Below are 27463 nucleotides of genomic sequence, written 5' to 3' on the forward strand. Positions count from 1 at the left end.
CTAGTATCTATTGTCTCCAAATCTCATTCATTATGTACCTGGTCCACTTTCACTTTCCTTTAATACTCTTATAGTACAGTATCCATAATAATTAATGTATATTGACTTAGAGTCCCCATCAGCAATATTATATTATATTAATACATAATCATAATAATGTAAATAGCCGATTGGCATTTGTCTATTATTAAATAAATACTAGCTTACTACATTATTTTCCTCTAACTCTAATAGATACAAATAACATCGATTACGGAACTCATCTAGTGTCTCAACGGAGGTGATCTCAAACGGAAGTAAGTTCCAGAAATTGCAACCAGTAATCATTAACCTTTGATATGACGTTGTACGGGCAAATGGAACTTGAAGAGTGTCTGTTTTCGTATAATCGCGTCTAGAAGCAATATTTGTTTTAAGCATAAGCTGACCATCGATATAATTTTAATACTCAGGTTGTTATCGATATCATTGTCATAAAAATGTCCGTTGCTTTAAAAATTGCACAGTAATTTTCAGTAGAAAAATTAACGAATATTTCTCTTACTGTATCGTAGTGACATCTATGAACTGAACTAAAAAATTTTTTCACCACCCCCTCCTACGTTACTTGCCGCCGGCAAGACAGTAATTTTATGAACTTCAAATTTTTTAATGCGCATGCGCCACCACACGAAAAAAGCGCATGCGCACTAGAACAATTTGTATTTTTAATTGTTGATAATTAATAAAATATTAATTTTATCGCAATTGCGAATTCTGAAAGAGCATTTAGAGAGCAATTTTTTTGTTTATTTTTCAAATTTTTAAATTTCGCGCCAAATTAATAATAGCGCCTGCGTCAAAATAATTTCGAAACAGGAATAAAAAATCCACAAAATTTTATGTATATTTTTATTTATCGTTATTAATATTATATTTAATATTATACATATATTCATATTTATATATTTATATAGTAATATTTATAAGACTTAGAGCTATCGTACGGGTTTTCTTCACATAGACATTAACCTCCCACTCTTCTCATCTTCAAATTTAGTCTTCATATTTTATTTTCTTTATTCTCAATTGATATATAACTTTTAAGCACTCGTATTATAAATTTATTTATAAGCGCGTCAATCAAAAAAATTTCATTAGAAAAAAATTAAAATCTACCCGAGTCTAAAAAATAAACGCGGAAATAAAAACAATCGGAAAAAGAGAGAGAGATTAATAATTAATATTAAAGCACGTTTATAAATTTACTTTAACTATATACAAATATACTTGATATATATATTTATATATATATATATGTATATATATATATACCTGATAAATTAAAAATATTAAAATCTCGACTAAACTATCCGGAAGTCTTCGATAAAACTAAATGGCATTAATTCCATTGTAAATAATTAATTAATTATTAATTAATTAAATAAATAAATAATAATAATAATAATTAATTTTGTTTGAGCTTAGCAAAATCTATTTCTGCGTACCTGAATCCATCTTGAACAGGAGTAGGCGATACTGGAGGCCCGCTTGATGATTCCGGCAAATCGAGACTCGCGTAATGCAGCAGACTCGCGCCCGGTTGTAATTTTTCGTATCCCTCGGAGTCAAGGGGACTTGGAGTTGGTGTAGGAGTGGCAGTTGGTGTTAATGTCGGTGTTGTATCGTCAGATACTTTAGGCGACGTCGTTTTAGACGAACAAGATGACGATGACGTACCACCAAGTGACATTGAATTTTTTAACGCGACATTACAGGATCCGGTGGATGAATTCTGCGAGTTATTTAATTTCACTTTCGATACCGTCAGCTCAGACAATTTTTTAGCAACCGGACTCTGGGGTAACTCAGATGATTTGTCGCGATTTACTGGACTCGGTGGTTTCTCATCTCGCTCACGCTTGAGACTTTTTATTTCCGTCTTGTCATCTTTTATTGACGATGACGTTGACGATGATGACGTCATAGTTATCGTAGACGTACGTATTTTACTTACAGTTAATTCAGTTAACCGCTTAGACAACGGACTCAGCGGTTCATTTTTTTTATTATTAAATTGGGTCGGACTCGATCGTTCCTCGTCGCAATCACCAGCTAAGGAATTACTGGAATTTACTGCAGGTGTCATAAGAGCGTAGTCTCCGTCGGGTGAACATTCCGACGACGTTGTCATGCTCTTGGTCTTGTCCTCTTCATTATTGTTATCGTTATCGTGTGAGCGGCCGAGAAAGGGTTTAACCGGCGACTGGGGACTATTGAGCGAGAACGGAAAAATTGTTGCCGAGGACGTTGGCGTTACGTCGTCCATTGATACCGGGGTGCTCGCACAGCTTTCAGAGGTCGAGCTACCGTTCAACGGTAGGAAACTTGGAGCCTGGACCGGTTTGTTGGACATTATAGCGATGGGTTGTGATCTTTGGGATTTATCTTTGCGGTGATTGTTCGGCCGGGAACGACGACGCGTTCGCAGACCGGATCCCATTGTCATGTTGATGTAGTTCTGCTCTAAATTAGGACGCGCTTTGAAGTTCATTTCCACGTAACCCTCAGGTGGCTTGCGCGGTTGGGGAAAATCGACGGGTGCAGTTCGCATTACACCTGAAAAATAAAATTACGAGGTGAGTATGGATTCTAATTGATGAATTATTTGTCGGGTGGTTAATTTACTTACCCGGTGGACCGTTCATCTGCATGTAGTCCTCCTGCATGGGGGAAGAAGCCTCGAGGTTTTGCTTAGGACTCGCGTTACGCGGCAACAATTCGTCCAATGAATTTTCCAATCGTGGAAAAGGTCCTTCGGCTTCGACAACTGGCTTCAAAGTCTTTATTATTGGCTTATGCATCATTGTTATTGTCGATGTATGAATTGAAATATGATTATGATTGGCAGTTGTGTTGTTATTGTTATTGTTATTATTATTGTTATTGTTATTGTTATTATTATTACGATTTATCTGTAAAGAAACAAACAGATAATTTAGTAAGTTTTGTAATGAACTGGAGATAAAAAAAATAAACGAGTCAAGAAATTTTTTTCAGAGGCGCGACTTAAATTCAAAAAATTATTCATTGATTGATGAGAACTCTGGAGTTGGGAAAAATTAAAAATTTTACTTGGTTCGATTATTTAATTATAGACGAATTGAAAGTTTCTTGGGTCAAATATTGATATTTATTGAAGAAAAAACATTTTTAGGAATCAAGACTTGAAAGAAGATTTTTTTTTTAATTAAAAATGATTTTTTTTAGTAATTTCGTTGGCGTAAGAATTTTTTGAGCCAAGAAAATATTTCTTAGATCAAGAAATTTTTCTTGGGTCAAGAATTTTTTCGGATCAAGATTATTGTTAACAATTTCTCGAAGTAGAAATTTTTTACAGTAATTTAATTGATGTAAGAATTTTTTGAACTGAGTAAAATTTTCTTAGATCAAGAATTTTTTTAGATCAAAACTTGGAAAACAATTTCTTAAAGTAGAAATCTTTTATAGTAATTTGATTGATCTAAGAACTTTTTGAACGGAGTAAAATTTTCTTGGGTTGGGTTTTTCTTGAATCAAGACCATTGATGAACAACTTCTTGAATTTGAATTTTTATAGCAATTTTATTGATCTAAAAATTTTCTGAACTGAGTAAAATTTTCTTGGGTCCAGAGTTTTTCTCGAATCAAGAAATTATTTTTGTATCAAGAGTTTTTCTAAAATCGAAAAATTCTTTATTATAATTTTGTTGATCTAAGAACTTTCTGAACTGAGTGAAATTTTCTTGTTCCAAGAAAATTTCTTTGGGTCAAGAGTTTTTCTTGAATCAAGATTGTTGATTAACAATTTCTTGAATTTGAAATTTTCAGAGTAATTTTATTGATTCAAGAACTTTCTGAACTGAGTAAAATTTTCTTGGGTCCAGAGTTTTTCTCGAATCAAGAAATTTTTTTTGTATCAAGAGTTTTTCTAAAATCGAAAAATTCTTTATTATAATTTTATTGATCTAAGAACTTTCTGAACTGAGTGAAATTTTCTTGGAACAAGAAAATTTTTTTGGGTCGAGTTTTTCTTGAATCAAGACCATTGATGAACAACTTCTTGAATTTGAATTTTTATAGCAATTTTATTGATCTAAGAATTTTCTGAACTGAGTAAAATTTTCTTGGGTCCAGAGTTTTTCTCGAATCAAGAAATTATTTTTGTATCAAGAGTTTTTCTAAAATCGAAAAATTCTTTATTATAATTTTGTTGATCTAAGAACTTTCTGAACTGAGTGAAATTTTCTTGGAACAAGAAAATTTCTTTGGGTCAAGAGTTTTTCTTGAATCAAGATTGTTGATTAACAATTTCTTGAATTTGAAATTTTCAGAGTAATTTTATTGATTCAAGAACTTTCTGAACTGAGTAAAATTTCCTTGGGTCCAGAGTTTTTCTCGAATCAAGAAATTTTTTTTGTATCAAGAGTTTTTTTAAAATCGAAAAATTCTTTATTATAATTTTATTGATTTAAGAACTTTATGAACTGAGTGAAATTTTCTTGGACCAAGAAAATTTTTTTGGGTCAAGAGTTTTTCTTGAATCAAGACTTTTGATACACAATTTCTTGAATTTGAAATTTCCATCATCATTGTATTGAATCTAAGAACTTTTTGAACCGAGTGAAATTTTCTTGGGTCAAGAAATTTTTCCATCAAGACTATCGACAAACAGTTTCTTAAATTCAAAAATTTTCTCTACACTAATTTTATTGATGTAAAAATTTTTTTAATTAAGAAAAACTTTCTTGGATCAAGAAAATTATCTTGAGCCAAGAATTTTTTTTTGAATCAAGAATATTTCATTTTTATCAAGTTTTTCTTAAATAAAAAAATTTTTCTAGTAAAATTTCATCGATTTAAAAATTTTTTGAGCCACAGTAAATTTTTTTCGTATCAAGTTGATCATAATAAAAATAAAATTACCTTATTAATGCCGCTCATATCAACATAAGGAGCATTAACAGACGGATGAGGTTGTCCAGGAGACATGTCCATGTACGAGCTATTATCAGTGGCAGTGGAATAAGAATGCGAATGAGAGTGTGAATGTGAGTACGAAGATGGCGTCGATGAGAGCGTCGTCGGCGGCACATTCCGCGAAAAGTCCATTTCCATCAAGTCTTCCATTCGATCTAGAGTAGCTGAGCATCCGGAAGCATGTCCCCAGGAACTCGACAGCAGTGGCGCTGAATTAGACTTATGGGAACCGGTGGTGTCGGTTGTAGGCAAACGTGCGTGTATATTGGCAGCTAGACGTCCCAATTCCGGGCGTTTTGAACGGCTACCGACACTAAAGGCACGTACACGACTCGCTTCTTGTACCGCAATATCAATACGATTTTTGCGGTGGCGATTCGCTGGTTCTGGACGTGATCCAACAGAATAGGCACGCGTTGGTCTCGTCGGATCGTCCTCAGACGGTGTCAAATAACTGCTAACTTTATCCAATGGATACTCACTAAAACGTAAATCAGTGCTGGGTGTACCAGATGTTACTGAACAACTGCTACCATGTTGTGACATCATGTCGTCGTGATATGAATGACCGTTTTGATTTGTCGCAGGATCCATGTCGACGTACTCGTCGTCACCAACTGGAGCCATCGGGACGTAACCGTCAGGCAACGTCGCCTCTTCGATAAGAGAAGACGCACGCGAATGAGAATGACTGTGGACTGTCGTCGCTGGACTCATTGGTAAATATGTACCAGCATTGGGACAATTTCCGGAGATATTATTTACCAGAGGTCCTAGACTTGGACCAGTTCCTATTGTCCCTCCGCGACCTGGACTCGAACCGCAGGGGCTGTACATCTCGACGTAGGAACTCTGCTGAGATGACGAGTGGGACTTGAAGTTGGGAGAGTATTTTTGCTGCAAATGGGAGCTGGTTGACCAGTGGGCGTAGTCGTCCATGTTTTCTTCTAGTATCACTGGCTCGTCGGGGGTAAGCGAGTGCCCGTAACGACCGGTCGTCACACTCTCGTCGAGAATGTCCGTCTGGTCGTCCATCGATAGCGAGGAACCGGCAGAGTCCGTCGAGCAGGCAATCGACGCTGGGCTGATTGGCATCGACGAGACTGGAGGCGAGTAAGACAGTCCCCGGGTGTACATCGAGTGCGGGCGAGTCGAGTGAGGCGTCAAGTGACTCGTTCGCGGGTGAGGTAGTAAAGGTGCCGGTAATCCTTCGCTCGTCGTACGAGCTCGTGATGGAAGACTGTCGCAACGATCACGACCTGTACCTGTAATCAATTTATTTATTTATCAGACGGTAATTTTATTATTGTTGTTAGGCGTAGAAAGGTGCAAAAAAAATTATTTAGCTGCCGAGTAATAAGTCGCTTGAGATTTTAAGGTAAAATTTGAACTTTGCGTTACGGAGGTCTAAGGGCCGGTGGACACATGCCCTTATGGCACCAGGATTTAAAGGACGACTATATTGTTTGTAATCCGAATATATTTCGTTTGGAAGAAAAAATTTTAATTTTTTTTTAGCCCTTAAGGTTCAGGGATAAGGCTGTTAGGTACCGGGAACCATAAGGGCGTGAAAACTTTTATATCTTTGATGAAAATTATATCGTTAAAAAAAATTGCAACCTTATGGTTCCTGGTGGCTAGTAGGACCTATCCCGGGAACCATAAGGGCTAAAAAAAATTACAAATTTGAATTTATCATTTTTATAATTTTCGATGAAAATCATATCGTTAAAGAAAATTTAGGCCCTTAAAGGCCCTGGTACCTAGTAGGGCCTATCCCGGAAACCATAAGGGCTAAAAAAAATTTAATTTGAATTCTTTATTTTTACAATTTTAATTGAAAATTGTATCGTTAAAAAATTTTTACGAACTTATGGCTCCTGGTACCTGGTGGGGCCTATCCCAAGAACCATAAGGGCTACAAAAAATTTTTTCAACTTGAATTTTTTATTTTTAGGTGAAAATCACATTCTCAAAAAAAATTTTACGTCCTTATGTTTCCTGGTACCTAGTAGGGCCTATCCCGGAAACCATAAGGGCTAAAAAAAATTACAAATTTGAATTTATCATTTTTATAATTTTCGATGAAAATCATATCGTTAAAGAAAATTTAGGCCCTTAAAGGCCCTGGTACCTAGTAGGGCCTATCCCGGAAACCATAAGGGCTAAAAAAAATTTAATTTGAATTTTTTATTCTTACAATTTTAAGTGAAAATTATATCGTTATAAATTTTTTACGACCTTATGGTTCCTGGTATCTAATAGGGCCTATCCCGGAAACCATAAGGGCTAAAAAAAATTTAATTTGAATTCTTTATTTTTACAATTTTAAGTGACAATTACATCGTTAAAACATTTTTACGCCCTTATGGTTCCTGGTACCTGGTAGGGCCTATCCCAAGAACCATAAGGGCTAAAAAAAAAATTTTTTCAACTTGAATTTTTTATTTTTAGATGAAAATCACATTCTCAAAAAAAATTTTACGTCCTTATGTTTCCTGGTAACTAGTAGGGCCTATCCCGGAAACCATAAGGGCTAAAAAAAATTAAATTTGAATTTTTTATTCTTACAATTTTAAGTGAAAATTATATCGTTAAAAAAAATTGCAACCTTATGGTTCCTGGTGGCTAGTAGGACCTATCCCGAAAACCATAAGGGCTAAAAAAAATTACAAATTTGAATTTATCATTTTTATAATTTTCGATGAAAATCATATCGTTAAAGAAAATTTAGGCCCTTAAAGGCCCTGGTACCTAGTAGGGCCTATCCCGGAAACCATAATGGCTAAAAAAAATTTAATTTGAATTCTTTATTTTTACAATTTTAAATGACAATTACATCGTTAAAACATTTTTACGCCCTTATGGTTCCTGGTACCTGGTAGGGCCTATCCCAAGAACCATAAGGGCTACAAAAAATTTTTTCAATTTGAATTTTTTATTTTTAGGTGAAAATCACATTCTCAAAGAAAATTTTACGTCCTTGTGTTTCCTGGTAACTAGTAGGGCCTATCCCGGAAACCATAAGGGCTAAAAAAAATTAAATTTGAATTTTTTATTTTTACAATTTTAAGTGAAAATTATATCGTTAAAAATTTTTTACGACCTTATGGTTCCTGGTAACTAGTAAAGCCTATCTCGGGAACCATAAGGGCCCATAAAACATCAAAAAATTTTTATCGTTTCTTTACATTTTCAAACTGAAATTACATCCATTGTCAATAAAAAAATTCACGCCCTTATGGTACCTGGGATAGGCCCTACTTAAGGTAAAAAAAACCAAAATTATTATTTTTTAATTTTTTCACCCAAATAAAAATCACATCCTCTAAAAAAATATATTCACCCTCATACCTTTTCATTTGTACCTTTTGTCCAACCGCCCTTACGATATCTACCGCAATTTTTACCTCAGTAAAACAGAATCAGAACCTCAAACAAAACTTATTTCTCCCAGCAGAAAAATCGTATTTTTTTAAGCACTATCCCTAAGAAAGCGTCCCCTTGCATATCAATTATCCATTAAAGGTTAATTATATAAATTTAGATACTTAATACAAGTTGTTAAAATGATAAACATGTTAAGATGAGTGCAAGATAAATAATAACAACAAAATACGGATCCAAAGGACGAGGGATGAGGTCGGAGCAAGTGAGTTGTTAAATAAAATACATACAGCGCAGTACGGGTCTTTTGGATGATTGCGATTGATTGATAACAGCGGCTAAGGGCAGCGACAGGGTTCTCTGATGGGATTTTGTCGAAGAGTTTGTGTTGATTGTTGTTGTTGTTGATATACAAGTAGTGGTTGTTGTTGTTGTTGTTGATGGAGATGAAATTGGTGATGCAGCATCAGTTATTATGGATTGGGATTTATTGGTACTGGTTGTGCTACAGATTGACTGACTCGCTAATGAATGACGTCTTTTGGTAGATGAGCAACCAAGTGCGTACGTCCCAAGGCTTCTAGTTCCTGCACCAACTGCAAACCCATTTCGGCCATTTTTTTTTTTATTTACAAGCCGCCGATTTTTTAAAATCCAGAGCTAAAGTCCCTGCGCCCTAATCTTTGTACGTTTTCATGCTCGGGGAGGTTCAAAATAAATAAAAGCTGGCGGACTTACAAGCTCTTGCTTTGTACAATGATTGAGTAAATGAATGTATATATATATATTTTTTTTTTTTTTTTTAATAAAAATTTACTTTTTTTTATTTTTATCTCCAGGTCCAGCGCGAGCTCAATTAAATTTTTGGTAAAAAAATTACCAGACGTCAAAAAAAAATTTATTTGCAAGCTTTCGATACCTAGTTCACGATCCTGACGTACAAATTTTTTTGTTTAATTTAAAAAAAAAAATTTTTGAAAATTAAATTTTTTGCTGGAACTCAATAATTAGAGACGAAAAAATTTTTTAACCGAGAGACCAAAAGCTTTCGAATAAAATTTTTTTTTATGGCAATCTGTCAATTAAATCCCGCGTTAAAATTTTTGAAAAAAAAACTCCGAGTAAAAAATGAATTTACTGGATTTGGATGATGATAAAAAATAAATAAAAGTATGAAAAATACCAGTAAATATGTAAAGATGATAATAAATAAATATCAACTACTACTGTGGTATAGAACAGACCCGTAAGTAAATTTCCCGTGTGAATCTGTGACTGACTACAACTGATTGATGGAGTAGCTGATACAGTATTGAGCTCTCTATTATCCAGTACAAGTCCATTAAGTACCAATGGATCCTCACGATCTGTTTGCTCTTCTGTAAAGTCCCAGTACCCAGGTCTGTTACTATTCTCTATTCTATTCTACTCTACTCTAGTATTTTTTAAACCTTTTTACAAATTAGTAATTACTATTTTAACCCTCCCTCAATTGCTGATCAGCGAGTGAGTAAATAAACAAATAAATAAATAAATAAATATGAGTGTTACCTAGAGGAGAAAACCCATGAAGCTTCGGAGTGGGACGACGGCCACCTAGTACAGTGATAGGTTTGCTCGCTTCATTTGCGGAAAAACTCCGCATTCGCGTTTTAGATGACAGAGACCCTGAGTCATCTTTGTCGCGGTTGCTCGCGTTGCTGCTCATGGCGTTCAGTATCGCGGTGTGCATATTCAGGGCGATGTTTGCGTCTTCGACCTTCATCCAGTACTCGCCTTCTCCAGTCACTGCTGATCGCCCGACTTCCATGTAAAAATAACGCTCCATACAACCGCATCTTCTTACTGTTGTTAACTAAAAAATTATTATTATTATTAGGAGTGTCCGAATAGTTCGTATCGAATCGAATCGGACTGTAACCCACCAATAGATGGACAAATATTATTTTAATGACGGACTTAAAAAAATTTAGAAATGAAAATGAAACATAATAAATTTTTTTTAAAGATTATTGAAGTCGTTTTACTTGTTTTCAACCTTGAATAATTTTTGAAGAAGTGAATTTAGCAAAAATTGTTAGGGAACTTTTTTTGTAGAACATTAAATTTTCTTCAAGAATATTAATTGACTTTTTCCGGAAACTTATTTTTATATGAATTACAAAATTCTAGTTTAAAAATCAAATTTTTAAATCATACCAATGTTCAAAGCATGATTGTAAGGAAACGGTTCATCTGACGAAAAATTTCAATCAGACCTTTTTTGTAGAGCATCAAATTTTCTTCAAAAAATGTATCTGAGTCAATTTCGTTTATCTCGATAGTTTGAGAGTTATGAGACAAAAACCCGTTTATAAAAAAAAATCAAAAATTGCGATTCACCTCTTAATATTTCTGTTGAGGGCTCAAATTTTCACAATGATTTTTTTTCGTCACCCCAAATAATATTTTAGATGTAGGGTAAGAGCACCAGTACCCAGCCCCAAACCAGTAGCCAGCCACCTCATGTTAAATTATATCTATATATATTTTGAACCAATTTTAAAGTATATGACCGGCTGGCTACTGATTGGGGGCTGGGTACTGGTGCTCTTACCCTACTAAAAAAAAAAAAAATTTTCTCAGGCGTCCCATAAAAAGCTTCTTTTTAGTAAAAAAATAAGTGGGGAATTTGATTTTTTTTTTTTCACTAAAAAGAACACGTGCCGCAGGACAATCTGTTCATTTTTCGATACGATCGCGGTTTTTTTTAAATATCTCATGAAATATGCAGATTAAAGGAAAAAATCTTGAGAACAATTTTGTAGGAAATTAAATTCTTGACAAAAAAGGTCGTATTCATTTTTTTTATAAAATGTGTATTTATGAAGATATTTTAAAAAAACTTTTTTACATCTTATTAATTGAGCATTTTGAGGATTACGAATGTTTAAAATAACTTTTTTTTTTAAATATAGACTTCGTAACTCATAACATATCAATAATTAATGCTTGTTATAGTTTCTATATACTTAGAAAATGTTATTTTTAAAATTTGTAATCTTAAAAACGCTCAATGCATAAGATCTAAAAACGTTTTTTTAAAATATCTTCATAAATATACATTTTATAAAAAAAACAAATATGACTTTTTTTGTTAAGAATTTAATTTCCTACAAAATTGTTCTTATGATTTTTTCCTTTAATCTGCATAGTTCATGAGATATTTAAAAAAAACCGCGATTGTATCGAAAAATGAACTGATTGTCCTGCGGCACGTGTTCTTTTTAGTGAAAAAAAAAAAAATCAAATTCCCCACTTATTTTTTTACTAAAAAGAAGCTTTTTATGGGGCGCCTGAAAACATTTAATTTTTAAAGACCACCCTCATATATATTTTTGATGTTAGAAAATAATTTTTAAAAATTTAATATATGTTATAATCATAAAAAAAAATATTTTTATTTGGTGTGACGACGTTTTGCTTCAAAAGCGCCGCCACTACTAAGCATGTGACAGACAACCTGTAAACTATATTTGTAATAACTAATATACATAAATAAAAAAATTTAAGAAAATTTACCGTCCATCTATTGGTACGTTTACGCTATTCCTTAATTTAAAAATTTTAAAATTAATTAGCAACTGAAAATTAAGAGTCTTGTCAATTAAAATATATCAGACTCATTAAAGAACGATACCATAAATAAGTTTATCGTTCAGTAAAAAATAAAAAGCTTAATATTTATTAATATTAATAATAATAATAATAAAATTACTGGAAATTCAAGGCAGTCAGACTTTTTGTCCCCAGCTTTTATTAAACTCAGCGAGTGATCAGTCAAACAAAGACGATAGGATCCATATATATTCATACGTTCAGCAAGACCTTTTTTTTGTAAAGTTACTTCCCAAACGTGTTCTAAAAATATATAATAATTTATTAGTAAATTCCCACCAAGAAAACTTTTGCATTACAAATAGAAAACAAAAATTTTTTCAGTAAAAATTTCTCGCAATGAGAAATTTTTTTAGCTCAGTAAATTTTTTTTTTCAATTCAAAACGCAAAATTTTTTTGGCGCCAAGAAATTCCCATTTCCTGCGCAGAAAAAAAAAATTTACTTGTTCCTATTAATTTTTTGCACCACAAATTTGAAACAAAAAATTTCTTGGAGCGAAAAAAAATTTCCTGATGAGAAATTTCTTCGTCTTAATAAAATTTTTTTTAAAATTCATGATAAAAAATTTTTTTTGCGCCAAAAAATTTTTTTTTTCTCTGCATTTATATATAAAAATAAATAAATAAAAGTACCAAATGTGGGACGAGGCTGTTCACCATCAGGAACATCACCAGAGAGTAGAAGCATGGAAGTGAGCCACTCGTCAACTTCTTTATCATTGTCGAGGATCAGTGAGAAACATCCGTCCTTAGTATAAAGCGCGATAACGTGCTTATGTTTAGTGTCATTGCGTCGATTAATATTGTAGCAGCTCTTCATAGTTATCGTCCGCTTCGGCTGATGTTTGTTGTCAAACTTTTTCTTATTATCATAGTACTCGAGGCAGGCCGGATGTCCTGGAGCGTCACCGCGCAGCACAAAGTACTTTTTCTTCAGCGGCTTAAGTCCCGATATAAGGGACCCACTTTTACGGAGATGTCCGCATCTCACTATCGGACCCTTCGACGGTGATGACTGGCCCCGATTTGAAGACATCGCCGTTTTAGTAAAAAAACCCGTCTTTATTTTTATTTTACTTTTACTACTTTTTACTTTTCCTCGTTACTCGATTTTTTATTTAAACTCCAATTGTTTACATGGCGGTAATTTTTTTTTTCACCAAAATCTGGAAAAAATTTTACTATTATTTTTTTTTTTTTTACAAAACCCACAGTAAATTCAAAAAATTATTTTTTACAAAAAAAAAAAATTTTAACGCGGGCTTTAAAAAATAAAAAGTTTTTTTAAAAAATGATCTAAAACGGTGAGAAATCATAAACAAAACATACATAAACATATTAGTTTCTGTAAACCTAAATAAATATAAACATATATATATGTATATATATAAATAAATAATCGATTACATACAAAACATGTGATTTAGGTTGAATATACTATACTATTTCCAATCGACTTGTTCCCATTTACTCAGAGGTTAGGGAACGCCTTTTTGGGTTCTCCTACTACCTTTCTCACATATATACACAAATACACATATATATGTGTATATATATTGTATTCTTTAGCCGCGCAACCCTCACACGCACCTTGGAATTTTATTTCTCATCTACTATCACTAGATAGGCCATCAACCCTATCATGCACTAGATCCAATGGAAAATCCACGCGTTTATTGGTTTAAAAAAATGTATATACATATATATGTATATGTACACACATAAATATCACAAGTGAGACAGCAATACTAATAAAACATCTTTGAAAGCCATGTAATGAAAAAAAACGGGCCCAAAAACTTAAAAAATGTTGCGACAGCAATTTCTGATTTTCAAATTTCCCGCAAAAAAAAAATAATAAAAATTAGCAATAAATAAAAGCGCAATTGTTTTTCTTGATGTTTATGTTGCTAGTATTGACCTAGAGGGCTCAAGGTCCACAATTAAAAAGAAAAATAAACTCCAGATGTTTTAGAAAAAATAATAATAATAATAATGATAATTATTTTAATGATTTTTAAAAGCTCGGGTGCGTAGCGGGTGGGGATTTTTAAAAAATAATACTGCTGGTGTTATAAATAAAAGGTTGTTGTTGTTGTTGTTGTTTATGAACATATGTACAATTAGATTGTTGTCTACTTACTTGTACATATTTAATCGCTGTCGTTACTGCCACCACGACGCAGCGTCACTTCTGTTTTTAATCCCTTGATCTAGACACTTTACACTCTATTTTATTAAACGAAAGCAACGTCACGGTATTTTTATTGTCTATTATTATAATTATTAAGTTATTAAGTATGGAATTAGATTGTAAGTGTTGTTATTATTATGCTCGAGAATATATATATTTATGATGGCACGTTTACGTCGCACGCGGGATTGTACCACCGAATATACTCGTGTCCATCTTGAAAAGGTCATGTGTGTGTATCGTGAGCTCCGCAGTTGTAAACAACCTTTGCGCAAGCGCGTAATTACTTACGTATAATATTTTGATATATATTTGTAAGTTGTATATATGTGGGTATGTGTGAGTATTTGGATTTGTGTGGGATATGCAAGGAATTGTGGTGCGAGTTGATGAACGGAATGAGCTTCAGCGGCATCTGGAGTTTGAATTTGTAAGGCGGGAAAATTTGAATTTCGGATGCGCGGGGTTTCAAATTAAAGGTTTTTTTTTTGGTGATTATGAGTTTGTAAGCTTCTATATATTTGTTAAGAAAATTATTAGATAATTACTTTTTTTTTTAACTTGAAAAAAAAATTTATGACTTAAGACAAGATTTTTGCCTTGATTTCGAATGAATGGTTCAAATGTTTGATATTATCGCGAAAATATTGGTCTTATCAGAAAAGTTTTGGAACAAAAGTTAAAGGAAATTTAATTTTCTAGAAAAAATGTCTCTTTAGATTTTTTTATATGACCAATATTGTCACCGTAATTACAAAATTAAGATTCATAATGAATAATTCAAATTTTTGATAATTATGAAAATCTTAATTTTGAAATTACGGCTTTCTTTTTAGTCCTAAGAAAAAATAATAAGAGACATTTTTTTAGAAAAATTAAATTCTAAACAACTTTTACTCGAAAAATTTTTTTATATGGCCAATATTTTCACCGTAATTCCAAAATTAAGATTTATAATGAATAATTCAAATTTTTGAGAATCATGAAAATCTTAATTTTAAAATTACGACTTTCTTTTTGGTCCTAAGACAAAATTATAAAAGACTTTTTTTTTATAAAATTAAATTTCCTACAACTTTTGCTTGCAAAATTTTTTTATACGACTAATATCTTTTCCGTAATATCAAAAATTTGACACCATTATTTATTATTGATTAATTTTAAATTAAAGCAAAAATCCTGGCCCTATTTATGACACTGAAATTAGCCGACGTCTAATTTTTGAATTTTTTTTTTTAAGCATTACATTTTAAAAAATTGCACCTATAGTTTTTTTAATTATATATATGTGCAATTTTTTTTTTTTTTTTTTTTTCAATTAAATTCTTGAAAAATACATTTGAAAATTTTTAATTGTCTGCTAACTTCAGGATCATATATTTTTTTTTAATTTTTTATTCGAAAATAATTTCTTTTTTTTTAAATTAGAAAGTGAAATTTTAAATTCAATTTTTGGTTTTTATTCTGCATTCATTAAAAAATTTTATAAAAATTTAATTTGGAAAAATTAACTAAGTGTAAGTGTAGTAGACATCCGACAATTTTATAATTACATCTAAAAAAATTAAATAATTAAAGTAATAAAATTTTTAAAAAATGCATCTACTGAATTTCGGATTGTCTAAATATGAATTTTTTTTTTTTTTATTTTGTAAACATTTTAATTTATTATTTCAAAGTTTTAAAAATTGTCAGATGTTCGCTAACTTGACTGTCATAAAAATTAATTATTACTCTTAAAATAAAATTACTTATATAAAATAATTAATTATATTAAAATCAAAACAAAAGGAGGATTTCGTTATATTAATATTTTATTTTTCAAAAGACATGATTAAGTCTATGGTGCATTATCATTAATTTTAATTATATTATTATTTAATTATTTACAAAAAATATATTAAACTTATTAAATAAAAAGTAAATTTTTAAAATATAATTACGATTAATATATACAATTAAATTATACTATTTACATGAAATACTTAATATTTAATTTATGAAAATAATAAAACCTACAATAATATTTTACAACAAAAATATCTTTATGATAAGTAATTATATACAAAAAATTAAAAACTTATTAAAATTACAAAAGCTTACGTCTTTTAGCAGAACACAAAATACTGCCCGTGTCAAAATTATTTGGACGCTTACGGCTGTGGTCCAGATCTGCTTCAGTTGAGGGTAAAAGTTGGCAGGTACTTCCAATAGAATCATCCTGAACTTCTACATCAGTTGGAGGTGAAGAAGTTGATGACCCATCTGACTCCGCAGATTTCTTCTTCATCAGTCTATCACGATACTCGTGATAGCTGATTTTTTGTCGAGACCTTGGCTTCTCGACTTCAGGTTTACCAGAAACATTTTCTGGATCCGATGAACTGGGGGTCGTCGCTATCTGATTCACTGCACTCACTGTGACTGATTGGTTTTTAAATAATCGCATCACCCGGTTTTTTATTCTGGGTGACATTTTATCCAAAACCGCTTTGAACTCCCTGTCCATCTTTATTAGCAAATCGAAGGTCACCTTGGTATCGAGCAGCCAAAACCAAAGATTCCCGTCTATGACTTGGGGAATCTTCCACTGCGACGATTGGATGGTGAAATAAATACAATATGACGCCACAACTGCCGGTTTATATTTCAGGCACATTGACGTCATTTGTAATGTATAATTTGCCATCTGCAGAAAAATCTTGCATAATTCCTTACAAGCTTTTATTTCCCCACAGAATTTCTTGATATAATGATGAGGGTGATTAGCCCCCGTCTGAAATCCAAGTGTTGCCAAAAGAATTCGCTCGTTCGAAATTAGTGTCTTGACCTTCTCCTGGCGCTCGGCAGAAGTAATGTCCACTTGGTGCTCTTTGTACTTGTTTAGGCAGACATGAAGAGCGCTGATGACCGCCTGTGATTTTTGTGGCTCTTCTTCCACCTTTGCCGCCAGAAAAATCGCCGCCGTTGCAATCTCGTATCGGTGAAACTTGGCCAATGAATGGTGAATAAAAAATCTGTGCAGATACACAATGGCAGTATGCACACAGACGTCTGATAATTTTAGCCGCTTGCCCAAATCGTTTATAAGGTAAGCGGCTTGTTGTTTATGGTCTAACTCCTTCTCCGCGCTGATGCCATCCTTAGAGCTTGGAGAGTTCTTCAACTCTTCTTTACTGAAGTACCATTTTTGGGCCATATTTATTCACACTTTTTCACTGTCAATAACTTCACTGCAAACTGTCTTACTTTACACTGCAACAGCTTATGAACTTTAAAATAACACGATTTTGTTTTTTCCGTAAGTTTTAAGATATTCTCAGACGAACTGTTCGGTATGGAGTTCGAGAATAAAATGTGAAAATATTGAGAAGACACTGAAATTTAAGGGATTTTATAACAAAGGAAATTGTCACAATAATGGGTATGGGGGTAATTAAAAAGTAATAGTTTGGGGCTGAAGAAATGTACCTGAGGTAGAAAAGGTCATTAGACTAATGACTCAAAATATTATGGTCATTAGAGTCTGCACATTTAGGTGCGAACGTAATTACCATTCCTGTAAAGAACCTGATGGCAAATAATTAAGTTTGTCATTAAATATTTATGCCGAAGTCTCAAATAATGAATTTAAAATTATCTGAAAATTTAAGTATACGGAAATAAATTAACTGTGTACATTAAGAGGCGACAAATAATATAATGACGGTCATCAGTAAATAGTATCATTCTAAATAATAATTTTTTCATTTACAATTCAAACGTAAATAATTATAAAATAAATATTAAATTTTATTGTCCATACAGGAAAAATTAATTTTTTGATTTTTAAAATTGTAATTTAAAAATTAAAAATTTATCACGTGTATTATAAAATTTATTTCCTATGTTGACATCAAGGTTTCAATTTCAAACATCCATTTTTTCAGTTTGTTATTTACTTAAAAACGATTTAAAGATTGGGGGTGTATGTAGCCAATTTACCAGACATGGTCAGGATGGACCAGGGTTCGGATCTCCCGAATCTCCGTCGGGAAAGATCGGTGGTAAAATTTGTGTCGCAGTCAACCAAGAAAATAGTGAAAGAGTTACATAAAATTTTGTTAGATCGTAGAATTCGAAAAAAATAATAACAATAATAGTTGTATCGGTATCCGCGAGCCAATGAAAATTTTTTTTTAAGGAGAGGGGAAATTTTCTTACTCGTGAGTGGCTCGCAGTTACCGATGCAAAATAATCATAAAAATAATTCCGTCGGTGTCCGCGAGCCAATGAAATTATTTTTCAAGGAGAGGGGAAATTTTCTCACCCGTGAGTGGCTCGCAGTTACCGATACAAAATAATAACAATAATAATTACGTCGGTATCTGCGATCCAATGACAATGTAATCAAAGTCACGAGCGAAATTTCTTAGCGACAGGAAGCGAAATTTTGTATAATTTTCGGTGGCCGTATAAAAATTATGGAATTACTAGGTAATAAAAATTTTGACACTCGATGATTTTCTTTGATATCTTGGGTACTTTAGTGTAATTAATTTACTTACAGGAATAATAAAATAAAATTATTTGAATTTTTCAATCTACACTTGGAGAATTTTACGATATTTTTTGCGTAATAATTTATAGAAAAATTACTATACGTATTGTAGCATGACGGCAGTATGAAATTTGTAATTTTGACAAAGCAACATATTTAATTTTATTTTTAAAATTTTTACTGGCTATCTCGCAATTTATTAAACTCAATTAGAGTATTGAGTAAAGTATAAAATGAAAGCAACAAATGAAAAAAAAAATTGTAATGGAAAAAAAGATGGAAAAAAATAGGTTGGATACTAGGGTATGTCATTTTAAGGCTATTTTTTTTTTTTTACTGCTATACAAGAAAAACTGGTAGCGGCTTAGCTCATAAAAAAATTCGATTTCCCATTTAAATAAAACGGGAAATTTTTTTTTTTTAACTTTGAGTATTTTTAACTCGTGAAAAAATTAATAGATCGAAATGACTAATCCATATTTTGTAGGAAATTGAACGCCCTACAAAAAAGGTGTCTTATCATTTTTCGATCAATCCATCTGTTCTAAAGTTATTAAAGCTCGAAGTCAAGTTATAGTAATTTTCAAGATCTTTTTACTTTTACGGCAAAACTATCAGACTTATCATAAAATATCGTAGGATCTTTTTTGTAGGCAATTTTATTTCCTATAAATTATTATCAGTAAAGTTTTTTCAAATTCCGCATTGTTTTCTAGTTATTTTCATTTCAATGTCGAGCTTTTGAAATCGATCAGAACACTACTTTTTTAAGAGCTTGAAATTAAAATGAAAATAATGAGAAATAAATTTTGATAAAATTGCCATGCTGCGTAACACAAAGTAAAAAAGTTGAAATTTTAAAATTTAAATCGATAAATTTTCTAGTGGATCCAGTTTTTTTTTTCTTTTACTGTACACATTCAAATAAATTAATACATTTTTTAATAAGTCAGAAAAATTACTGTAGTTTAGTAAAACTGGCCATTTTCTACAGTATAATTTAATAAAATTCTTAAGAATATCGACTCGCCCCAACGTTACTTGAAATTTCTAGGTAATTTTTACTATAAAATTCTCTGCGGGTAATTTTTTTCACAAAATAATCTTAAAATTAAAAAACAAATACCAAAAATAGTCGGGTGCTAGAGCTCTTATTTTGTTTATCTAATTCTATACACAATTTCATCGCCAACGTCAGTCTAGGAATGCATCTAATCTATTGACAAATAAAAAAATTCATAATTTTCAAAATATATTTCAATATTTTTTGTCTACTTCCACTAATAAACCGATTTTTTTCTTCCTTACTTGAAATTTTGAAAATTTTAAGAATTTTATATCAATAAAGTTTCTAAGAAATTTTTACTATTAAAAATTTGTACCAATATAAGAGCGAATATTTATTTTACACTCATGGATACTCAAGGCCAGACTTGCCAAGATAATTTTCCCATTAATTAAAATTATTTTTCTATAATCCCTTATCATTTATTATAAATAAAATTTTTTTTTATTTATTTCCCAAAACCCAATAAATTACAACGCGAATAATTTTGAATGGAGAGTACGATCCCACTCTGCCTGGAAAACTCAACTATAAGTAAAGATATCATAGATAAAAAATTATATTTACTGGTTGTAAAAATTTATATGACTGTCATAAACATTTGAGATGTTTAAAAAATACTTTTTATGGGGATTATATATTTACTTATTTTTTTATTAACAATATTATTGCGACTCCCTCAATCCTCACCCCCATCGCGTTCTGGTTAAATACCAAATATACTACATATATATAATTTTCCGACTTCAGTTAATTTTTTAAAATTATTATCAAACATTTTGTTATAAGGAAAAAATTTTTCTTTTTTAAATTTCCAATAAATTTATGGAAAAAACAGTAAATAAATATGAGGTTCTAATACCGCTGCGCAAAAATTTCTAACACGATTTCTATGAGAAATGAAGCAGTCTCTCTCCATGGTCCGCGCAAAAGTGTTGGGCTAATGCTCCGACTCAGTGGCGCCACATTCGACTAACGTCAGTTGCAGAAACTTTATCTCTTTTACAAAGAAATCTCGCTATTAATCATCAAGATGACTGAGACATCTTCAGCTCAAGTTGAGGAGAAGGCTCCGGCTAAAGTCGACTCGCCAAAGAAAGCAGCCGCTAAGAAACCAGCACTGAAGGCCACTCACCCGAGTGCCGCTGAAATGGTCACTGCTGCTATCAAAACTCTTGGCGAACGTGGAGGATCATCACTTCAGGCCATCAAGAAGTATATCGCCGTGACCTATATGGTTGACGTTGACAAGCAAGCGCCGTTCATTAAGAAGTTCCTCAAGTCAGCTGTCACCAAGGGAACTCTGGTTCAAACCAAAGGAAAAGGCGCATCTGGGTCATTTAAATTGGCACCCACCAAGGCAGCATCCAAACCCAAAGTTGCTGGTGAAAAGAAAGCAGCTGCTAAAAAACCTGCAGCCAAGAAACCAGCAGCTAAGAAAGCATCTGGTGAAACCAAGACTGCGAAGTCGCCTGCGTCACCTAAAAAGTCGCCAGTCAAGAAACCAAGTTCACCTAAAAAACCGGCTGCTAAATCTCCAACTAAAGCTAAAACAGCAGCTTCTCCTAAGGCCAAGAAAGCAACCAAGGCTCCAACAGCGAAGCCCAAGTCACCGAAACCTAAGAAGGCTGCTCCCAAAATTGCCAAGTCTCCAGCTAAAAAAGCCGCTGCTAAAAATTAGTATAATTACTAATTGATGATTGATTTTAAAATATAAACCCAACGGCCCTTTTCAGGGCCACCCAAATTTTTTAAAACGTATTCTACTCTTCAAGTCTGAGGCTCAGCTGTACGCTCAAATTCTCGAATTTTAGATTTCTATTAATTCATTGTCATTTCAGCAGTTTCCGGTGAAATCCATAAACTTCGGAAGATTTTCATTATTCAAGTCCCGTAATTACTTAGAACGCAACTGAAAATTTTAATTTCTGGATATGTCATGAGTAATTTTACTATTTTCATTTTTTATTATAAATATTCAGTCATGACAACAAAAAAATGAAATTGTCAAATTATCTTTAACTGTCGAAATTTTTAAAAAGACACTAATTAAATGGTAAACAAAACGTTATCAATTCTTGAACTTGGAATATTTTTTATAGATATAGTCCACAAATAAAAATATTATGAGTCCATGATTTGGTCTAGTTTTGTTGTGAAAATTTTCAGAACTAAATTTTTTTCAAGTTCAAAAATTAAACTCGTTTTGTCTATCCGTAACGCAATTATTTTTCACAAGATCAAAAATAGCTTAAAATTTTTGTAAAAGATCAGAAATAGACCAATTAGTCCAAATGCAGTCCAGTTCAGCCAAAACCAGATCAAATTTTTTACGATACTGAAGTTGAGAGACAATTAAAAATTTTTTGATTTTTTTTTTAACAAAAAAATTTGAAGAAAAAAAAAAACTAAAAATATGCACATGTAAAAAAATTTAAAGGACTACAAGTGCATTTTTTTAAAATATTTTTTTTTATAATTTATCGTTTTTTTTTTAAATCTAAAAATTATTAGACGTTGGCTAATTTCAGTATTATAATTTTTTTACCCTATTTGTTTTCGTGAAATCATTTGTATAAAAAAAAATCTGAAAACCGCCTGACCCTGCGGGCCAGCCCCAAAACTTCCCGCTGTTTTCGAGCTCAGGGAACTTGGAAACTATTACTTGTAAATTTTTGAGTTCTTCGAGCTCAAAAATTTGTTAGGCCAGTAAAACATAGCTTCACTCAAAAATTATAATTTTTGTCCGACAATATCTTTGGATGGAATGAACCAATTTGAACGTTCTTGGTGGCAATCGAAAGGGCTCAACAAGACTTAAAACTGATTACATTTTAAGGTGAATCGGACAAGTGGTTTATAAGTTCTACGCAAAAAACCAAAAATAAAAAAAAATTTTAGTTTTTATTCTTCGTATAACTCGTGAACTACATGACTGATCTACCCCAAAATCTAATCAATTCTAAATTTTGGTGAGCCCGTTCGATTTCCGCCAAGTATGTTCAAATCGGTTGATTCGTTCCAAAGATATCGTCGGACAAAAAAAGTTTATACACACGGACGTCCATCCGGGAATAGTCAGAGTAGCTTCCTAGGTCCTCAAAACGTCGAGATCTGATGAAAACTCGATTTTTGAAAATCGAACCGTTTTTTGAAAATTTGCAATTTTCTTTGCGGGAAGTTAAAAATAATTAAAAATTATTGCCTATATACAGCTTCCATATTAAAAAAAAAATTTTGAAATCTACCACTTAAAGATCTCGAGCCAATGAACAAGTGGCAACTTTCAAATTTATGGTAACTTTATTATTACCCTAGATATCCCTAGCTAAACTAATTTTCCGTCGGATATCTGCTACTTTCAGGGTCATCTTCCATAAGACTATTAATTAAAAATATTTCACTTATTACATATATTAGACTGATTCAAAAAAATCGACTAATTTTTTTTTTCTTCATTATATCGAAAATATTGTTGGAAATGACGAAAAAAAAATACTGTGAAAGTTTGAGCTCTTAATATGAATATTAACAACTGCCGCATCGCGATTTTCTATTTCCCGTTTAAATAACATGGGAAAATTTATTTTTTAAGCTTTGGAATTTTGTAGCTCACGGTGAGACCGATACTTTCGAATGTTCAAGACATATTCTTATGGGAAATTCGACGCTCTACAAAAAAGGTCTCTTATAATTTTTCGATATTTTTATTTCTTCAAAAGAAATTCGAAGTTAAAGTTAGATTGACGATAAATTTTCACATTTTTTAAATTTTTTGACGCAACCATCAACTTTATCCGAAAATTTTAGAGGACATTTTTTGTAGAGCATTTTATTTCCTACAACTTATCTTAGAGACAATTTTCGATATTTCTCATAAGTCGTATGTTATTTGCAATTAACTGAAAATTTTCTTAAATAATCAAAACTTTGTTGATTAAAATTAATTATATTAAATTTTCAGTTAATTGCGCATAACTTACGACCTATGAGGAATATTGAAAATTTTCTTGAAGATAAGTTGTAGGAAATAAAATGCTCTACAAAAAATGTCCTCTAAAATTTTCGGATAAAGTTGATGGTTGCGTCAAAAAATTTAAAAAATGTGAAAATTTATCGTCAATCTAACTTTAACTTCGAATTACTTTTGAAGAAATAAAAATATCGAAAAATTATAAGAGACCTTTTTTGTAGAGCGTCAAATTTCCCATAAGAATATGTCTTGAACATTCGAAAGTATCGGTCACACCGTGAGCTACAAAATTCCAAAGCTTAAAAAATAAATTTTCCCATGTTATTTAAACGGGAAATAGAAAATCGCGATGCGGCAGTTGTTAATATTCATATTAAGAGCTCAAACTTTCACAGTATTTTTTTTTCATCATTTCCAACAATATTTTCGATATAATGAAGAAAAAAAAAATTAGTCGATTTTTTTGAATCAGTCTAATATATATACACTGATCAAACATACATTTACCCAAATGAATGCTATTACTCATTACTATTAAAATTATATAACCATATAAACATATTACAAGTTTGCCATAGTAAATGTTCAAGCCAAAACGTAAATTAAAGTATTCTATTAGAAGAATCAATTGATAATATTGTAATTAACCTTCTACAATGGACATATACTTAATAATATCATTAATAATAACTATTACAGGACTTATATTCATAACACTATTCTTTTTACTTCGAGATGATACTCAATTACACATAATGAATCGAAGAGAGCGTGATATTGCCATCTTAGATTTGAAAAGAAACCTCAGATTATTTAGTACAGTAAACAATGAAATAAGAGACGAAGATGAATTGAGAATCAAAAACTATTCATTCGATCCGAAACAAACACCACACAACGATTTTCGAAACTGGCAATATCGAGCAGAAAAATTGGCGGAATTGACTGGATTTGCCATCGTGCTGCTTTGGAATTCGATCACGATTGATGATGAACCTGTCACAGATGACATAAAAAAAAATTTGAAAATAGTCGAAGACATTATCAAGCGACTTCTGAATACTTTGCCTCGAAAATTCACCAACGACAAAATACCCTGGGATAATGCATGGCGACTTTTCTGGATCAATTTGCCAACGTTATTCTCAATGTACCAAATAATCGGTACCGATGACGAATTAAATCTCAAATGTCATCGAACGATCATAAAATTAATACCTTCCGTGGACTTGGAGCTTAAATTTGATGACTTTGACCCCGTGATAGATTTTATAAATATGTCGGTTCCCCGTTTGGTGACGAATTATTTTTATAATTACCCGGCTTTTTTGGCAGACATAAGTAATCATAAATTTACTGATCTGAAAAATTATTTATCAAAAAAGTATAACAAAGGTGATAAAATTAGCAAAGGAATTTATCAAGATTTATCAGCCGTGATGCATGATGACGTAATAAATTATAGTGAATTTTTCGGCCTTGTCAACTCGTTACAATTTCCTGATTTTTATGTTGCCGTTTCCTCGAGTCTCAATTTGCCATCGAATCTGTACGATTTCAGCAAGAAACTGATTCCGAAACTTCTCCATCCGTCGATTAATTATACGACCCTTGGACTGATGTCCATCGACGCTATGAGAACTAGTCAGTACCCGTATTGGGGCATTACGGGTACATTGGGTCTATTTATATTCCCATTTGGTGGAATCGGTCTGTTCAAAACTGATAAATTTTCATTTTCCGTGAGGATTCAGCAGCCGGGAATTGCGAGTTTCGAAAAAGACATTGGAAATGTTTTTCTGGAAGCTTTGGGTTGGATCCAATTACGGAAGTTTTATTTTAAAGATCAAAGTTATGCCGACTTTGTTAATTGGAATGTTTTAAAAAATGAACCGGGAATAATTTCTTATGCAGACGATAAATGTCCGGTACTCGAGTCTTCAGTTAAAAAATTCTACAGTTCGAAAAGTGAATACAATTTTATTGGGCGCTTGAAAACTTACGATCTTTTATTCTGGAGATCGGAATATTTGATTGACAATTTAATTAATTGTCATGTGTTAGAAGTTGGGATCGTGACGGACAATGGATTGGAGTCGATTTATAGAATCAATAATCGATACGATGTTGCAGTTAAATTTCGGTATGATGATAAAAGCAATAGTGGTCTGTTAAAGTGTTCAATTGACCAGACGACGATAAAATTAACCGACGGGTGTGTTAGCATCCAACCGGGCGAAACTGTAACATTTAATTGGAGAATGCTGATTGACGATGGAGTTAAAAGTAAAATGAATATTGATGCATCAGATAATTTTACATTTGAGTATCGGAATTTTAGATATTTGATAGAGTCGAAAAAAATGCCAGAGTATTTTACAGTCAAGCAGAATGATAAAGTTATCTTGCTCGGGAGCTCTAATCCTACTGAGACAGACTCTATCGCTTATAAAGGTACTGTTTGGGATAGAAATATTGAAACAATGATGTATGAAAAACGAGTTGCTTGATTAATCTGCTCGACAATAATGACCGATTTTGATGATTAATTGACAATTATTAGTCCGTTTTTTTTTTAAACAAATGGTTGGTTTTCACAGAAGACGACATAGATTTAGAATTTAATTTAGTGCATGTGGAAAAAATCATAGCTCAACACAAACAAAAAAAAAATTTTCGCGCAAGAAAAAAAATTCTACGTCGATTACAGACCTAGCCCATTTAAAAATCCGATTTCTCATTTAAATAACACGGGAAATTTTTTTTTTACTTTGAGTATTTTTAACTCGTTAACAAATCAATAGGTCGAATAGATCAAGACATGTTTTTATAGGAAATTGAACGCTCTACAAAAAAGGTCTCTTATCATTTTTTGATAAATCCACCTGTTCAAAAGTTATTAAATCTCGAAGTAAAGTTCGAGATCTTTCCACTTTTCCGGCGAAACTATAAGACTTATCATAAAATGTTACAGGTTTTTTTTTGTTGACAATTTCATTTTCTACAAATTATTATCGGTAGAGTTTTAAAAAAAACCGATTAAAGCTTCGTCTCCCTTAACTTAAATCCTTGCTCCAATATTTTTTCAATATTGATGTCCACTTTTAAATGTCTAAGAAAATTAAAAATATCTAACATTTATCAAGTAATTTTTTTTAGCGTAAAATAACAACAATAGTAATAACGTCGGTATCAGCGAGCCAATGAAAAAATTTATAACGCAGAGGAAATATTTCCTGAGCTGTGATTGGATCGCAGAAACCGACGTGAAATAATAACAACAATATAAACGTCGGTATCTGCGAACCAATGAGTGAGTAATAGAGTGGCGGGAAAAATAGCCTGGGTTACGAAAAAAAGTTTATCATTACAAATTTAAAATTTGGTTTTAATGTTACTTTAAGGAAATCTCCCGTAATATTTATATATTATAATCAAAAATTCCTAGTACCAAATTTCGGATTTTTTTGTCTAGAAATATATAAAATTTGTACATATTTTTTTATTTTCATCAACGTCCGAACTTGAGTATAATTTAAAATAAAAATATTGATATGGATTCAAATTTTTTGTTGGCTGAATTTATAATGCCAGTGTGAATTAAATTTATTATAAAAAGTTCACTTACATTGATCATATTTCATACA

General features: G+C 31.8%; 4 protein-coding genes across 7 annotated transcripts; 2 read left to right on the forward strand and 2 right to left on the reverse strand.

Annotated features, from left to right (window-relative positions):
- Positions 1-877: 877 nt before the first annotated feature.
- On the reverse strand, positions 878-14476 carry LOC130666160 (insulin receptor substrate 1). 4 transcript variants are annotated; one of them, XM_057466959.1, is made up of 9 exons: positions 14187-14476; positions 12677-13209; positions 12143-12285; positions 9937-10240; positions 9630-9764; positions 8676-8981; positions 4945-6263; positions 2672-2954; positions 878-2598 (listed from the first exon to the last, which is right to left on the reverse strand). In XM_057466959.1, exons 2-9 carry the CDS (start codon positions 13077-13079, stop codon positions 1448-1450), a joined length of 4044 nt encoding a protein of 1347 aa, XP_057322942.1. In that variant the 5' UTR covers positions 13080-13209; positions 14187-14476; the 3' UTR covers positions 878-1447. The 4 variants fall into 4 exon arrangements, with proteins under 4 accessions (XP_057322942.1, XP_057322943.1, XP_057322944.1 ...); XM_057466960.1 differs by lacking the exon at positions 9630-9764; XM_057466961.1 differs by lacking the exon at positions 8676-8981.
- A 1850-nt stretch (positions 14477-16326) lies between these two features.
- On the reverse strand, positions 16327-17436 carry LOC130666001 (cyclin-T-like). Its single transcript, XM_057466632.1, has one exon. It carries the CDS (start codon positions 17434-17436, stop codon positions 16327-16329), a length of 1110 nt encoding a protein of 369 aa, XP_057322615.1.
- A 3389-nt stretch (positions 17437-20825) lies between these two features.
- On the forward strand, positions 20826-21819 carry LOC130665175 (histone H1, orphon-like). Its single transcript, XM_057465470.1, has one exon. The coding sequence runs from the start codon at positions 20877-20879 to the stop codon at positions 21522-21524; it is 648 nt and encodes a 215-aa protein (XP_057321453.1). The 5' UTR covers positions 20826-20876; the 3' UTR covers positions 21525-21819.
- Positions 21820-24449: 2630 nt separating this feature from the next.
- Positions 24450-26402, forward strand: LOC130664914 (uncharacterized). Its single transcript, XM_057465100.1, has one exon. The coding sequence runs from the start codon at positions 24473-24475 to the stop codon at positions 26324-26326; it is 1854 nt and encodes a 617-aa protein (XP_057321083.1). The 5' UTR covers positions 24450-24472; the 3' UTR covers positions 26327-26402.
- Positions 26403-27463: the final 1061 nt, after the last annotated feature.

Source organism: Microplitis mediator, chromosome 3, assembly GCF_029852145.1.
Source record: "Microplitis mediator isolate UGA2020A chromosome 3, iyMicMedi2.1, whole genome shotgun sequence".
In the NCBI taxonomy this organism is placed as follows: Eukaryota; Metazoa; Arthropoda; class Insecta; order Hymenoptera; family Braconidae; genus Microplitis; species Microplitis mediator.

Bases quoted from the DNA above. Each gene is read 5' to 3' on its own strand.
- LOC130666160 (XM_057466959.1), bottom strand. From the start codon at position 13,079: ATGTCTTCAAATCGGGGCCAGTCATCACCGTCGAAGGGTCCGATAGTG. The intron at 8,982-9,629 runs GTCTGTTCTATA...ATGGGTTTGCAG, and splicing joins CACGGGAAATTTACTTACGG to TTGGTGCAGGAACTAGAAGC. The intron at 2,955-4,944 runs GTAATTTTATTT...GTTTCTTTACAG, and splicing joins ATATGAGCGGCATTAATAAG to ATAAATCGTAATAATAATAA.
- LOC130666001 (XM_057466632.1), bottom strand. From the start codon at position 17,436: ATGGCCCAAAAATGGTACTTCAGTAAAGAAGAGTTGAAGAACTCTCCA.
- LOC130665175 (XM_057465470.1), top strand. From the start codon at position 20,877: ATGACTGAGACATCTTCAGCTCAAGTTGAGGAGAAGGCTCCGGCTAAA.
- LOC130664914 (XM_057465100.1), top strand. From the start codon at position 24,473: ATGGACATATACTTAATAATATCATTAATAATAACTATTACAGGACTT.